At 50.2% G+C, this 16,816-nt stretch overlaps 1 protein-coding gene across 2 annotated transcripts in view; it reads left to right on the plus strand.

The window, feature by feature from the left end:
• The first annotated feature begins 15,570 nt into the window (after nucleotides 1-15,570).
• The window catches only part of cgnb (cingulin b), a 98,079-nt gene continuing 96,833 nt past the window's right edge, over nucleotides 15,571-16,816 (plus strand). The window contains exon 1 of one of the 2 annotated variants that reach the window (XM_072548985.1): nucleotides 15,571-15,635. In XM_072548985.1, coding sequence (XP_072405086.1) covers nucleotides 15,619-15,635 — 17 coding nt within the window. In that variant the 5' untranslated portion in view covers nucleotides 15,571-15,618. Of the gene's footprint in view, nucleotides 15,721-16,816 lie in introns of both variants that reach the window. The other variant, XM_072548986.1, reaches the window with a different exon arrangement.

Raw genomic sequence — 16,816 nt, forward strand, 5'->3', positions numbered from 1 at the left:
ACGTACACTACGGGACAATTTAGCATGGCCAATCCACCCCAACCTGTACATCCTGGGCACTACGGGACAATTTAGCATGACCAATCCACCCCAACCTGTACATCCTGGACACTACGGGACAATTTAGCATGGCCAATCCACCATAACCTAAACATCCCTGGTCTTTACGGGACAATTTAGCATGGCCAATCCACCCTAACCTGTACACCCCTGGGCACTACGGGACAGTTTAGCATGGCCAATCCACCCTAACCTGCACATCCCTGGACACTACGAGACAATTTAGCATGGCCAATCCACCATAACCTACACATCCCTGGGCACTATGGGACAATTTAGCATGGTAAATCCACCCTAACCTGCACATCCCTGGGCTCTATGGGACAATTTCCCATGGCCAATCCACCCTAACCTGCACATCCTTGGGCAGTACAGGACAATTTAGCATGGTCAACCTACCCTAACCTGCACATTCCTGGACACCGCAGGACAATTTAACATGGCCAATCCACCCTAACCTGCTCATTCCTGGACACTGGGACAATTTAACACGGCCAATCCACCTGCAGCCATCTTTGTACTGTGGGAGGAAACCGGGGCACCCAGAAAAGACCCATGCAGATAGTGGGAGAACGTGCAAACTCCACACCAGACTGAGGGTGGAATCAAACCTGGGGTCCCCGATGTCGGGTTTGGAAACCACTAGTTTGGAAATCTACTTTTGTTCCCTATGTGCCCAGCAAGATTTTCAAAATCTGTTGTCATTTTGGAATAACCTCCTCTGATTTTTGTGTGGGGTTGTAACTTCATCTGTATAATCATTCTCCTTCATAAAGCCATAGAAGTCTGGAGAGTTTTGAACCTGATTAATTTTTCCAAACGTATGGATGCCTTGTGGGTCTGTACCTGTTCTACTTTTCAGGATCCGACTTCAGTTACTGTGTTCGGGTCAACAGGGAGGGGGCTCTGAGTGATGTCATCAGTATGGGTTCAACCTCTCTCCTCACCTGAGGCGTGGGGTCTCTAAGACGACACCACCGCCACTCTGTCCAATGACAGAGCAACCCTACGATCTGGTAAGACGACGGCAGCTTAATCTTTCGAAGATCCAGAATCGCTCGCGTACTGTCTGACACATGCCTCAGGCATCCAGCAGCTGATCTTCCTACCCTTTTATAAACGGCTCTCGCTTGGGGGCTTCCCTCAAACGTTAGACTTTTATGATAACCTTGGCTGCAGTGCTGCTAACTCGCTCCATGTCACGACCTCAACCGTGCGGATCTATTTATAACCGGGAAGAGAAAAACAGGACCAGCACTTTGAAGATCTCGACCCATGGGAGGGGTCTCTTGGCTCCGCGATTGGTCGATGAACACTCGCAACTTGGTCTGGTTCCGTAAGATTTCACACATTATTCGCTCTCAGCTGGGCACAGGTTGTCCAGTAATGCAGAGGTTAAACACTTCCATGTTCCTCAAAGAAACTGCGCATATACATGGCTTCAAACATTTTTCATTCTTTTCTTAAAGAGAGGTACAGGCCATAATCATACAGCACATTCAAACAATTACCAATCAATTTTAACGAAATGGTTTTATTGACAGCAACTTCGAGCATAGAAAAGTACAGCACAGAACAGGCCCTTTGGCCCACGATGTTGTGCCGAGGATTAATCTGAATGTAAAATAAAATGACTTAACCTACGCACCCCTTAATTCACTGCTATCCAGCTTAAGTGTCCCTAATGACTCTGCTTCCACCACCACCACGGGCAACACATTCATGTATTCACAACTTAGCCCAATGATATTTCCTGGGAACCAACCTTGTTTTCCAACAGCTGAAAAATGTGTTGCTGGAAAAGCGCAGCAGGTCAGGCAGCATCAAAGGAGCAGGAATTATCGACATTTCGGGCATAAGCCCTTCTTCAGCTCCTGCTCCTTTGATTCTGCCTGACCTGCTGCGCTTTTCCAGCAACACATCTTTCAGCTCTGATCTCCAGCATCTGCAGTCCTCACTTTCTCCTAGTTGTTTTCCAACATCCAAGTACTCCTTGGCGGCACGGTGGCTCAGTGGTTATCTCAGTGGTTCGATTTCAGCCTTGGGCGACTGTTTGTGTGGAGTTTGCACACTCTCTCCGTGTCTGCGTGGGGTTTCCTCCGGGTGCTCCGGTTTCCTCCCACAGTCCGAAGATGCGCAGGTCAGGTGAATTGGTCATGCTAAATTGCCCATTGTCAGGGGTGAATATGGGGAATAGGTCTGGGTGGGTTACTCTTCGGAGGGTCGGTATGGATGTGCTGGGCTGAAGGGCCTGTTTCTATACTGTAATTTGATTGGGTTCTGTGGGGCATAAATGGAATAAGCTGCCAGAGGAAGTGGTGGAGGCTGTTACAATTGCACCATTTAAAAGGCATCTGGATGGGTATATGAATAGGAAGGGTTTAGAGGGAGATGGGCCGAGTGCTGGAAAATGAGACTAGATTAATTTCGGTTATCTAGTCGGCATGGACGGGTTGGGCCGAAGGGTCTGTTTCTGTGCTGTACATCTCTACGACTCTACATAAATAAATAAATGGTGCGTTACTTAATGTCGAATGCTTTGGCCAATCGTATTGCATGCGGAACACAGCACCTTACGTTTGCCTTCAAAATAAGAAAAATTCAGGCTCTAGGGTACCTTCTTGAAATATTTTCAGTGGGGGTTCTAGTGGGGTCAACCACAAGACAGCCTTGCAGAAAGGTATCGGGTTCATGTTGAGTGAGCCAGAAGTTGGAGGAATATGTGATATATAGTTGCTTTTTTGAAATAGCAACCCAATTAACTTAGGATATCTGGTCTGCATGGACGAGTTGGGCCGAAGGGTCTGTTTCCCCGCTGTATATCTCTATGACTCTAATTGAGACTAGATTGGGTTGGGATATCTGGTCAGCATGGACGAGTTGGACCGAATGGTCTGTTTCCATGCTGTACATCTCTATGACTTTAAATGTAACTAGGTTAATTTAGGATATTTGGTTAGCATGGACGTGTTGGACCGAAGGGTCTGTTTCTGTGCTGTACATCTCCGTGACTCAAAGTGGGACTAGATTACTTTAGGATATCTGGTTAGCATGGACGAGTTGGACCGAAGGGTCTGTTTTCGTGGTGACCATCTCTATGATTCTAAATGGGACTAGATTAATGTAATGATATCTGGTTGGGACGGACAAATTAGACCAAATGATCTTTTTCCATGCTGTACACCTCTATGACTTTAAATGGAACTAGATGAATTTAGGATATCTGGTCAGCATGGATGAGATGGGCCGAAGGGTCTGTTTCCATGATGTATATCTCTATGAGTCTAAATGGGACTAGATTAACTGAGGATATCTGGGTTGGCATGGACGGGTTGGGCCGAAGGGTCTGTTTTCATGCTGACCATCTCTATGACTCTAAGGAAACACTTTGAAACCAAGATGTTGCTTGATTGTTGCACATGCATCTCTGTGACTTATGGAATTCCATTTACTTACTATTGGCGGCAGCAAGGAATCCCAGTGCAAACTCAAGTGGACCCAGCGTGGATCTCACGGTGGTGGCATGTGAGCCACCACTTAAGGCCTGGGGCGAGCATCGGAATGGATGCCCGTGGAGGTGACATCGGCGAGGTAGGCCCCAGCAACGAGAGACGGCACCTGAAGGATCGGCGATTTGGTTGGTGGTTAGGTCTGGTGCAGGCAGTGGAGGAAGGTCGACCTTGAGGTAGGCCTGGTGGCAGGAGATGTGTCTCTGACGTGGGTGGGTCCGGTGCAGGCGGCCATGAGGTGACGGTGGAGGAGAATCAGCCTGGCAGCGAAGATGGCCGCTGAAGAGTGGCGACTTCAACGTTGGCTGGGTCCAGTGTAGACGGTGGTGAGGTGTTGGCGGAATGATGGCTGCCACTGGCGTTGTCAAGGATGGGCTGCCCTCAGGACTGGAGAGGTTTATAAAATCATGAGGGGCATGGATAGGGTAAATAGACAAAGTCTTTTCCCTGGGGTCGGGGAGTCTAGAACTAGAGGGGCATAGGTTTAGGGTGAGAGGGGAAAAACCTGAAAGGGACCTGAGGGGCAATCTTTTCACACAGAGGGTGGTGCGTGGATGGAATGAGCTGCCAGAGGAAGTGGTGGAGGCTGGTACAATGACAGCATTTAAAAGACATCTGGATGGGGACATGAATAGGAAGCATTTGGAGGGATATGGGCTGGGTGCTGGCAAGTGGGACTAGATTGGGTTGGGAGATCTGGTCGGCATGGACCAGTTGGACCGAAGGGTCTTGTTTCTGTGCTGTACATCTCCACGACCCTTTTTAAAGCCATATCTTTCTATCTTTTTCATAAAAGAAAGTGAGGACTGCAGATGCTGGAGGTCAGAGTTAGGAGTGTGGTGCTCGAAAAGCATTCCTGATGAAGGGCTTATGCCCAAAACATCAATTCTCCTGCTCCTTGGATGCTGCCTGACCTGCTGCGCTTTTCAAGCAACACACTCGACCTTATTTTTTTTCATATTCTTGAAACTATTCAAATTGGTGAAAGTGGATAGGCTTTGGATTGAATTGAATGTCACGTGTACTGAGACACAGTGAAAAGCTTTGTCTGGTGAGTAATCCAGGCAGCACAGAGTTAAGTCGCATAGATAAGTAAATAATAGGTAAACAGCGGCAAAAACAAAAACACAGGGACAGGCGAATGTGAAGAGTTTGTGAGTCCATTCAATATTCTAACAACAGGAGGGTAGAGGCTGTTCCGAAACCGGCTGGTGCATGTGTTCAGGCTTCTGTACCTTCTCCCCGATGGTAGAGGTTGTAGAGAAACATTGCCAGGGTGGGATGGATCGTTGAGAATGTCGACGGCCTTTCCCTGACAGTGGGGCCTGGGAGATGGATTCCATAGATGGGAGGTTGGCCTTTGTGATTGTCTGGGCCGAGCTCACCACACTCTGTAACCATCTCCGATCTTGAATGGTACAGTTACCATACCAGGTAGTGAGACATCCAGACAGAACGCTCTCGATGGTGGACCTATAAAGGTTGGCAAGGGGATTCGCCATCATGCCAAATTTCCTCAGCTGCCTGAGGGAAGAAGAGACGTTGTTGGGCCTTTGTAACCAGTGTGTCCACATGAAGAGTCCAAGAAAGCTTGTTGTGGATGACCACTCCCAGGAGCTTGACACTCTCCACTCGTTCCACCTCTGTGCTGTTAATCTGTAGAGGAGGCATGAGTAACATCCCGCTGAAAGTCAATAATGAGTTCCTTGGTTTTGACGGCATTGAGAGCTAGTGCACCATTCTTCCACCTCCCGTCTGTAGTCTGTTTCATCGCCATCTGAGATTCGACTGACTATGGTGGTGTCATCAGCGAACTTGTAAATGGCATTACTTTTCACTGTATTCTAATGTTTTTCTCAGGGCAAAACACAAGGGACAATTAAACTCATTCATTCAGGTCTACGCACATACCCAGCAATCTCCACTGACTTTATCAACTAAACTAGGGAAAGGTATTTGCAAATAAATGATAAAAAAAATTACCACACTTTCTCAGGACTGGGGAGGTGGGGAGTGGTAAGCACCTAAAATTCTCTTTGCTGTAAAGTAACACTTCTCAAACTTTATCCCAATGCAATCTCAGAAGACCCAAGAGAGCAAATAGAATGTATTTATGAAGGAATAGCGTATGAGAGTAGGGAGGTGTTGCTGCAATTGTACAAGGCATTGGTGAGAACGTAACTGGAGTATTGGAAAGGGACCCGACCTTTTCATGCAGAGTGGATGGTATGGGTGTGGACTGAGCTGCCAGAGGAAGTGGTGGAAGCTGGTACAATGACAACATTTAAAAGGCATTCTGAATGGGTACATGAAGAGAAAAGGTTTAGAGGGTTATGGACCAAATGCTGGCAAATGGGACTAGATTAATTCAGGATATCTGGTTGGCACGCAGGAGCTGGACCAAAGGGCCTGTTTCCATGCTGTACGTCTCTATGACTAAAGACCGTAAGATATAGGAGCAGAAAGTAGGCCATTCAGCCCATCAAGTCTGCTCTGCCATTCAACCGTGGCTGATGGGTTCCTCAACCCCATTCTCCCACTTTCTCCCCGTAACCCTCAATCCCCTTAATTCTCAGTCTTAAATATACTCAATGACGTGACCTCCATAGCCTTCTGTGGCAGTGAATTCCATAGATTCCCCACTCTCTGGCTGAAATGGGACTAGATTAATTTAGGATGTCTCGTTGGCATAGAGGGGCTGTACTGAAGCGTCTGTTTCCTTGCTGTACACCTCTATGACTCTAGATGGGACTAGATTAATTTAGGCTATCTAGTTGGCATGGACGATTTGAGCCGAAGGGTCTGTTTCCGTGCCGTACAGCTCTATGACTCTACGACCTGCTGAGTTTCTCCACCTCTTTCTCGTTTTGTTGCAAGAATGCAAAGACTTGTTTGGGGATTTGGGAAGGGGATGGGCAAGCAAAAGCAGCTGTTCATGGTTCATGAACTGTGAGATCATGAGTGGTTCTTGGGGTGTGGAATCTCCAGGTGAGACGTGGTTGGTTAAGCACATCAAAACAGCACAATACGCAATTCTGTAAACAGATTGTGGGTGAGGGTATACGCGGTCTGCAAAGGAACGGAGAGTTTCCCCACCTACAGGACGGTGGGTAAGGTTCACAGCTTAAATGTTCACCAATCCCACCCGGTCTTATCTCTGTGAAAGGGCACGAGCGTCAGCACTTGCTCGGCCTATGTAGTTTTGCTTGTCTTAAAATAGCAAGTCAGTTCACAACCCACTGGAGTATGCAATTAAAAAAAAACACAGAAGAGTGGTTTTGAAAGTTGAATTTGGTGTCTAAATCTGACTCACTTACAGAGAGTGAGAAATGGAGGTTAACCCCAACTCTCCTTGATGATGATGGTGATGGTGGTGGGGTGGGGTAGCATTGAAGGGGCAGTTTTTGCCCTCAGCATCTGAGACAAAGCAAGCAGATGATCTGGGGGTTTCTGACCCGTACAGGCTGCCACATCAAGAAAAGGTGCGAACGGATGGGAGACCAGGGTGCCAACATAAGCAATGCCATTCACAGAATGTCTCCCCTCCCTACTTTCTCCCCTTCTCGCCACTTTGCTCCAACCCCTATCCTCTTCCTTTCCCCCTCCTCCTCTTCCCGCCACCAAATTTCTTCCACCCGCCTCCATCCCCCCCCACACTCTTCCTCACCCTCCCTTCCCCCAGCCTCTCGCTAACCCCCTCAGCATAGCCTCTCCCCAATTCCTTCCCCCTCCATACTTGAACCGTTCCCCAGACCCTTCCCACCTCCAACCTTCACCCCCCCCACCTCCTCACCCCCCCCCTTTCCTGTCTCAACCGTCTCCCTCCCCCCCACAGTCTCCCACACCACCAACCCTCCTTCCACTTCTCCTCCCCACCTCACTGGCGCCAATCCCTCCTAACCCCCCACCCAATACCCAGCTCTCCCATGCTCCAGACACCCCAAGCTCTCACTCTCAATTTCCCACTTTCCCATACCCCTCGCCCCCCCCCCCCTGCAGTGATTCGAAAGAGGTGGACCGCATAGAATATATGTTCCCTGATTGGGGCTGTTAACCTGGATCAATCAGGGAGCCCTGGCTGACAGATATAAACAGGGGTTCGGATCATGCAGCACACCCCTTTCATGAGAAGGGCATTGCTTATCACTAGCCACTCAGGTAATCCCTTTGTTCCTGGTGGTGGAAATTGAATAAAGATTTATACACCGGTTGTCTTACACTGTGTCTCACACCTACACACACAACACGGGTGCTGGGGAAAATATAAGCACTACTGTTGTAAGAGAAAAATATAAATAGGGGTTCCCTTGTTGTTCTTCAATGTGCCCGGCACCTGCAAAGAGAAAAAAAACATAAACAGGGGTTCTGCTCACTCTAGGGGCCGGCTCTGAGCTACCTGGGTCAGTGACATGTATGATGCACGTGTAAATAAAGGGTTACTTGGTCATGGGGCACTGGCCTCTGTGGAGTTATTTCACTTCCCCAATCCACATCTCCCCCTCACCCCCCGTTTAACCCCTATCTGTCCCCTTAAACCGCATCTCTCCTGTTTAACCCCCATCTCCCCCCTTTAACCCCTCTCCCCTTAATAACCTCCACATCCCCCTCACCCCATGTCCCTGTTTGAACCCCTATCTGTCCCTTTAAACCCCATCTCCCCCCTTTAAACTCTCTCCCCTTTAACCCACATCTGCCCTTAACCCACATCTCCCCCTCACCCCCACGTCCCTGTTTAACCCATATCTGTCCCTTTAAACTCCATCTCTCCCCCTTTAACCCCTCTCCCCTTTTAACCCCTCTCCCCTTAATCCCCATCCTCCCCTTTTAACCCCGCTCTTAACCCCCATCCTTCCCTTTTACCCCTCTCCCCTTAACCCTCATCTCCCCTTCTAACCCATCTCCCCTTAGCCCCCATCTCCTCCTTTAACCCCTCTCCCCTTAACCCCCATCTCCCATTAACACTCATCTCCCTCTAACCCCCATGTCTCCCTCACCCCAATGGCCTTGTTTAACCCTATCAGTCCCTTTAAGCCGCATCTCCTCTTTAACCATCTCCCCATTTAAACCCTTTCCCCTTAACCCCATCTTTCCCTCACCCCCATGTCCCTGTTTAACCCATATCAGTCCACTTAAAGTCCATCTCTCCCCCTTTAACCCCTCTCCCCTTAACCCCATCCTCCCCTTTTAACCCCTCTCCTCTTAAAACCCATCTCCCACTTTAACCCCTCTCCCCTTAACCCCCATCTCCCTCTTTAACCCCTCTCCCTTTAAACCTCATCTCCCCCTTTAATCCCTCTCCCCTTAACCCCCATGCCCCCCTCATTGCCATGTCCCTGTTTAACCCCCATCTCCCCATTTAACCCCTCTCCATTTAAACTCCATCTCCCCCTTTAACCCCTCTCCCCTTAACCCCCATGTCCCCCTCACTGCCATGTCCCTGCTTAACCCCATATCCCCCTTTAAACTTTCTCCCCTTAAACCTCATCTCCCCCTTAAACCCCTCTCCCCTTAACCCCCATGTCCCCCTCACTGCCATGTCCCTGCTTAACCCCCATCTCCCCCTTTAACCCCTCTCCCTTTAAACCCCATCTCCCCCTTTAAACCCTATCTCACCCTTTAAAATCTCCCCCTTAACCCCTATCTCACCCTTTAACCCCTCTCCCTTTAAACCCCATCTCCCCCTTTACTTCCTCTCCCCTTAATTCCCATGTCCCCCTCACTGCCATGTCCCTGCTTAACCCCCATCTCCCCCTTTAACCCCTCTCCCCTTAACTCCCATCTCCCCCTTTAACCCCTCTCCCCTTAACCCCCATCTCCCCCTTTAACCCCTCTCCCCTTAACCCCCATCTCCCCCTTTAACCCCACTCCCCTTAATCCCTCTCTCCTTAACCCCCATGTCCCCCTCACTGCCATGTCCCTGTTTAACCCCCATCTCCCCCTTTAAACCTTTTCCCCTTAAACCCCATCTCCTCCTTTAACCCCTCTCCCCTTACTCTCATGCCTCCCTCACTGCCATGTCCCTGCTTAACCCCCATCTCCCCCTTTAACCCCTCCCCCTTTAAACCCCATCTCCCCCTTTAACCCCTCTCCCTTTAAACCCCATCTCCCCCTTTAAACCACATCTTCCCCTTTAAAATCTCCCCAATTAACCCCACTCCCCTTAACCCCCATGTCCCCGCTTAACCCCCATCTCCCCCTTTAACCCCTCTCCCCTTAACCCCCATCTCCCCCTTTATCCCTTCTCCCTTTAAACCCCATCTCCCCCTTTAAACTCTCCCCCTTAACCCCTATCTTCCCCATTAACCCCACTCCCCTTAACCCCCATGTCCCCCTCACTGCCATGTCCCTGCTTAACCCCCATCTCCCCCTTTAACCCCTCTCCCCTTAAACCCCATCTCCCCTTTAAACTCTCCCCCTTAACCCCTATCTCCCCCATTAACCCCACTCCCCTTAACCCCTCTCCCCTTAACCCCCATGTCCCCCTCACTGCCATGTCCCTGCTTAACCCCCATCTCCCCCTTTAACCCCTCTCCCCTTAACCCCCATGTCCCCCTCACTGCCATGTCCCTGCTTAACCCCCATCTCCCCCTTTAACCCCTCTCCCCTTAAACCCCATCTCCCCCTTTAAACTCTCCCCCTTAACCCCTATCTCCCCCTTTAACCCCTCTCCCCTTAACCCCACTTCCCTTAACCCACTTCCCTTAACCCCCTCCCCTTAAACCCCTCTCCCCTTAAACCCCATGTTCCCCCTCACTGCCATGTCCCTGTTTAACCCCCATCTCCCCCTTTAACCCCTCTCCCCTTAACCCCCATGCCCTCCTCACTGCCATGTCCCTGCTTAACCCCTATCTCCCCCTTTAACCCCTTTCCCTTTAAACCCCATCTCCCCCTTTAAACTCTCCCCCTTAACCCCTATCTCCCCCTTTAACCCCTCTCCCCTTAACCCCACTTCCCTTAACCCCACTTCCCTTAACCCCCTCCCCTTAAACCCCTCTCCCCTTAAACCCCATGTTCCCCCTCACTGCCATGTCCCTGTTTAACCCCCATCTCCCCCTTAAACCCCTCTCCCCTTAACCCCCATGTCCCCCTCACTGCCATGTCCCTGCTTAACCCCTATCTCCCCCTTTAACCCCTTTCCCTTTAAACCCCATCTCCCCCTTTAAACTCTCCCCCTTAACCCCTATCTTGCCCTTTAAACCCTCTCCCCTTAACCCCCATCTCCTCCTTTAACCCCACTCCCCTTAACCCCTCTCCCCTTTTACCCCTCTCCGCTTAACCCCCATGCCCCCCTCACTGCCATGTCCCTGCTTAACCCCCATCTGTTCCTTGAAACTCCATCACTCTTCTTTAACCCCCATCCCTCCATTAATCTCTCTCCCCTTAACCCCCATGTCCCCCTCACCCCCATGTCCCTGTTTAACCCAAACCTGTCCCTTTAAGCCCCATTTTCTATCTTTAACCTCCATCTCCCCCTTTAACCCCCATCTTCCGCTTTTAACGCCTCTCGGCTTAACCGTCATCTCCACCTTTTAACCCCTCACCCCTTAAACCCCATCTCCCCCTTTAACCCCTCTCCCCCTAAACCCCATCTCCCCCTTTAACCCCTCTCCCCTTAACCCCATCTCCCCCTTTAACCCCTCTCCCCTTAACCCTATCTCCCCTTTTAACCCCTCTCCCCTTAACCCTATCTCCCCTTTTAACCCCTCTCCCCTTAACCCTATCTCCCCCTTTAACCCCCATATCCCCTTTTAACCCTTATCTCTCTTTAACCCCCCTCTCACTTTAACCCCCATCGCCCCATATAACTCCTCTCCCCTTAACTGCCATCTCCCCCCTTTAACCTCTCTTCCCTTAACCCCCATCTCCCCCTTTAACCCCTCTCCCCTTAACTCCCATCTCTCCTTGAACCCCTCTCCCGTTAACACTCATTTCCCTCTAACCCCCATGTCTCTCTCACCCCATGTCCCTGTTTAACCCTATCAGTCCCTTTAAACTGCATCTCTCCCCTTTAACTCCCATCTCCCTCTTTAACCTCTCTCCCCTTAAACCCCATGCCCCCCTCACCCTCATGTCCCTGTTTTAACCCCTATCTGTCCCCTTAAACCCCACCCCACCCTTTAACCCCTGTTCCCTTAACCCCCAGGTTCCCCTCACTGCCATGTCCCTGCTTAACCCCCATCTGTTCCTTGAAGCTCCATCACTCTTCTTTAACCCCCATCTCCCCATTAATCTCTCTCCCCTTAACCCCCATGTCCCCCGTCACCCCCTTGTCCCTGTTTAACCCATATCTGTCCCTTTAAACCCCATTTCCCCTCTTTAACCCCCATCTTTCCCTTTTAACACCTGTCAGCTTAACCCCCATCCTCCCCTTTTAACCCCTGTCCCCTTAACCCCCATCCTCCCCTTTTAACCCCCATCCTCCCCTTTTAATCCCTCTCCCCTTAACCCCCATCTCCCCTTCTAACCCATCTCCCCTCAACTCCCATGTCCTTCTTTAACCCATCTCCCCTTAATCCCCATCGCCCCTCACCCCATGTTCCTTGAAACTCCATCACTCTTCTTTAACCCCCATCTCCCCATTAATCTCTCTCCCCTTAACCCCCATGTCCTCCTCACCCCCATATCCCTGTTTAACCTATATCTGTCCCTTTAAACCCCATTTCCTCTCTTAAACCCCCATCTTCCCCTTTTAATACCTCTCGGCTTAACCCCCATCTTCCCCTTTTAACCCCTATCCCCTTAACCCCCATCCTCCCCTTTTAACCCCTCTCCCCTTAACCCCCATCCTCCCCTTTTAACCCCTATCCTCCCCTTTTAATCCCTCTCCCCTGAACCCCCATCCTCCCCTTTTAATCCCTCTCCCCTTAACCCCATCCTCCCCTTTTAATCCCTCTCCCCTGAACCCCCATCCTCCCCTTTTAATCCCTCTCCCCTTAACCCCATCCTCCCCTTTTAATCCCTCTCCCCTTAACCCCATCCTCCCCTTTTAATCCCTCTCCCCTTAACCCCCATCTCCCCTTCTAACCCATCTCCCCTCAACCCCCATGTTCTTCTTTAACCCATCTCCCCTTCATCCCCATCGCCCCCTCACCCCCATGTCCCTGTTTAATCCCTATCTGTCCCTTTAACCACCAGGTCCCCCTTTAACTCCTCTCCCCTTAACACCCATCTTCCTCCTTTAAGCTCTCTCCCCTTAAACCCCAATCTCTGTCCTTTAAACCCTCTCCCCTTAACCCCCATCTCCCTTATTTAAACCCACCCCCCTTAACCCTCATCTCCCTTATTCAAACCCACCCCCCTTAACCCTCATCTCCCTCCTTTAAACCCTCCCCCTTAACCCCCATCTCCCTTCTTTGACCCCTCTCCCCTTAACCCCCGTCTCCCTCCTTTAAACCCTCCCCCCTTAACCCCCATCTCCCTTCTTTAACCCCTCTCCCCTTAACCCCTGTCTCCCTCCTTTAAACCCTCCCTCCTTAACCCCCATCTCCCTCCTTTAAACCCTCCCCCTTAACCCCCATCTCCCTTCTTTAAACCCTCCCCCTTTAACCCCCATGTCCCCCTCAACCCATGTCCCTGTTTAACCCCTATCTGTCCCTTTAAAACCCATTTCTCCTCTTTAACCTCCATCTCCCCCTTTAACCCCTCTCCCCTTTAACCCCATCCCCTAAACCCCCATCCTCCCCTTTTAACCCCTGTCCCCTTAACCCCCATCCTCCCCTTTTAACCCCCATCCTCCCCTTTTAATCCCTCTCCCCTTAACCCCCATCTCCCCTTCTAACCCATCTCCCCTCAACTCCCATGTCCTTCTTTAACCCATCTCCCCTTAATCCCCATCGCCCCTCACCCCATGTTCCTTGAAACTCCATCACTCTTCTTTAACCCCCATCTCCCCATTAATCTCTCTCCCCTTAACCCCCATGTCCTCCTCACCCCCATATCCCTGTTTAACCTATATCTGTCCCTTTAAACCCCATTTCCTCTCTTAAACCCCCATCTTCCCCTTTTAATACCTCTCGGCTTAACCCCCATCTTCCCCTTTTAACCCCTATCCCCTTAACCCCCATCCTCCCCTTTTAACCCCTCTCCCCTTAACCCCCATCCTCCCCTTTTAACCCCTATCCTCCCCTTTTAATCCCTCTCCCCTGAACCCCCATCCTCCCCTTTTAATCCCTCTCCCCTTAACCCCATCCTCCCCTTTTAATCCCTCTCCCCTGAACCCCCATCCTCCCCTTTTAATCCCTCTCCCCTTAACCCCATCCTCCCCTTTTAATCCCTCTCCCCTTAACCCCATCCTCCCCTTTTAATCCCTCTCCCCTTAACCCCCATCTCCCCTTCTAACCCATCTCCCCTCAACCCCCATGTTCTTCTTTAACCCATCTCCCCTTCATCCCCATCGCCCCCTCACCCCCATGTCCCTGTTTAATCCCTATCTGTCCCTTTAACCACCAGGTCCCCCTTTAACTCCTCTCCCCTTAACACCCATCTTCCTCCTTTAAGCTCTCTCCCCTTAAACCCCAATCTCTGTCCTTTAAACCCTCTCCCCTTAACCCCCATCTCCCTTATTTAAACCCACCCCCCTTAACCCTCATCTCCCTTATTCAAACCCACCCCCCTTAACCCTCATCTCCCTCCTTTAAACCCTCCCCCTTAACCCCCATCTCCCTTCTTTGACCCCTCTCCCCTTAACCCCCGTCTCCCTCCTTTAAACCCTCCCCCCTTAACCCCCATCTCCCTTCTTTAACCCCTCTCCCCTTAACCCCTGTCTCCCTCCTTTAAACCCTCCCTCCTTAACCCCCATCTCCCTCCTTTAAACCCTCCCCCTTAACCCCCATCTCCCTTCTTTAAACCCTCCCCCTTTAACCCCCATGTCCCCCTCAACCCATGTCCCTGTTTAACCCCTATCTGTCCCTTTAAAACCCATTTCTCCTCTTTAACCTCCATCTCCCCCTTTAACCCCTCTCCCCTTTAACCCCATCCCCTAAACCCCCATCTCCCCTTTTAACCCACCTCCCCTTCAACCCTCATCTCCCCCTTAACTCCCATCTCCCCCTTAAACCCAGCTCCCCTTTAACCACACATCTCCCCCTTTAACCCCATCTCTCTTTTAACCCCATCTACCCATTAATCTTTCTTCCTTTAACCCCCACTTCCCCCTTTAATCCCACATCTCTCCCTTTAATCCCTCTCCCCTTTAACCCCTCTCCACTTTAACCCCCATCTCACCTTTAACCCTTCTTCCTTTAACCCCAATCCCCTTTAACCCCAATCCCCTTTAACCCCCATCTCCCCCTTTTAACCCCTCTCCCCTTTAACCCCCATTTCCCCTTTTAACCCAGCTCCCCTTTAATCCCACATATCCCCCTTTAACCCCCATCTCTCCTTTAACCCCATCTCCCCATGAACCCTTCTTCCTTTAACCCCATCCCCTTAACCCCCATCTCCCCCTTTTAACCCACCTCCCCTTTAGCCCCCATCTCCCCCTTTAGCCCCCTCTCCCCTTTATCCTTCTTCATTTAACCCCTATCCCCTTAACCCCATCTCCCCCTTTAACCCCCATCTCCCCCTTTAATTCTTCTCCCCTTAACCCCCATCTCCCCTTAACCCCCATCTCCCCTTTAATCCTTCTTCCTTTAACCCCTATCCCCTTAACCCCATCTCCCCCTTTAACCCCCATCTCCCCCTTTAACCCCCATCTCCCCCTTTAATTCTTCTCCCCTTAACCCCCATCTCCCCTTTAATCCTTCTTCCTTTAACCCCTATCCCCTTAACCCCATCTTCCCCCTTTAATCCCACATCTCTCCCTTTCACCCCATCTTCCCCCTTTAACCCCTCTCCCCTTTAAGCCCCATCTTCCCTTTTAACCCCCAGCCCCTCTCTCTCTTCCCCTCCCCCACCATCCCCCCCCACACCTGGCTCCTGATGATTGACAAGGGGGCGTGCCTATGGCGGTGGGCGTTGCCCCGCACCTCACCAATCAGCACCGGCCAGGGGGGCGGGACTTCCTGCAGCCCTGCTCGCGCCGGCGCAGGTTCGGTTGAGCGCTCGAGCGATGTTTCCCAGAGAAAGGTAAAGGTAGAAACGGGGGTTAAAAAAAAAATCAATTAAAACATCAAATTCCTTCGAAATCATATTGTTCGTCGAATTTCCTGAGGTAAGTTGCCCGTTTTAAAGCTTGCTTTTGCCTTCAAAACCGACCTTTTTCGCTTTCTTTCAGGTGAGCACCGAAATCCCTTGAGGCAATGTAAGGTGGAATTAATTTTCCTCGAGTCCAAAAAGAAATGTTGCTTGAAGTTGGTCTTGGTGCATTTTAATCTTTGCAGTAAAAGTATTTCAGTTTGAATGCTTCATTTCAGGATCCTTGCAGAGTGGCAATTGGGAGATGCTAGGTTGCCCTGAAGCAAAGATGTCAACAATTCCCTCATTGCATTTGACTCGTTCTATAATTTTATTTGCATTTCTTTTAAAATGCAAGTTTCTAATCATACATTGATTTGTATTTTTCTCTAGCGAGCGCCCTTTGTTTCAGAATATTTCGTCGGAGGTGCGATTGGGAAAGCACCTTCTCGGGAGTTTTGCAAGTTCTTTCTCACTTTTTCCTCTTTTTTTAAAAAAATTATAAAATTGTCGTTCTTGAAGTTTGACGACTTCTCTCCGGCGGTGAATTCAGAGTGTTCTTTTCTTTTTGTTTGTCTCTCTTTTTGGCAGCTCCTGAGAGTGGAAGCTGGCAACTTGATGAAACTATAGCATGCCTCGTAAACTGTTTCGATTGCTTTATTTAAGGAAAGACATATTGGAGGCAGTCCAGAGGAGGTTCACCGGACTGATCCTGTGGATTGTGGGACAGTCTCCCCAGAAGAGAGTGGTGCCAGTACTTATTGGGATTTAAAAGAATGAGAGGGCGACGTTATTGAAACATACAAAATAATTAGGGGGGGAATTGACAGGGGCGATGTGGAGAGGTTGTTTCCCCTTGTGTGGTAGAGTTTAGGACCAGCGGGTGTAATCTCACAGGAGTCGTAAGGCTTTTACACCATGTAAAGAGGCCCTTCGGTCCATCGTGTCCTCACCAGTCGTTGAGCTTTCCTCCTGCTTTCCAGCACTTGGCCTGCAGCCTTGAGTGATTTATGTAAACCGAAAAGAAAACAATACTGGAAATCGCAGCAGGATCCGTGGCGAGAGAGCAAGCTAACATTTTGAATCTGGATGACACTTCGGTCAGAGCTGAATGCTGCGTTTTATCTAAATAC

The sequence above is a fragment of the Chiloscyllium punctatum genome, chromosome 28 (assembly GCF_047496795.1).
Source record: "Chiloscyllium punctatum isolate Juve2018m chromosome 28, sChiPun1.3, whole genome shotgun sequence".
NCBI lineage: Eukaryota > Metazoa > Chordata > Chondrichthyes > Orectolobiformes > Hemiscylliidae > Chiloscyllium > Chiloscyllium punctatum.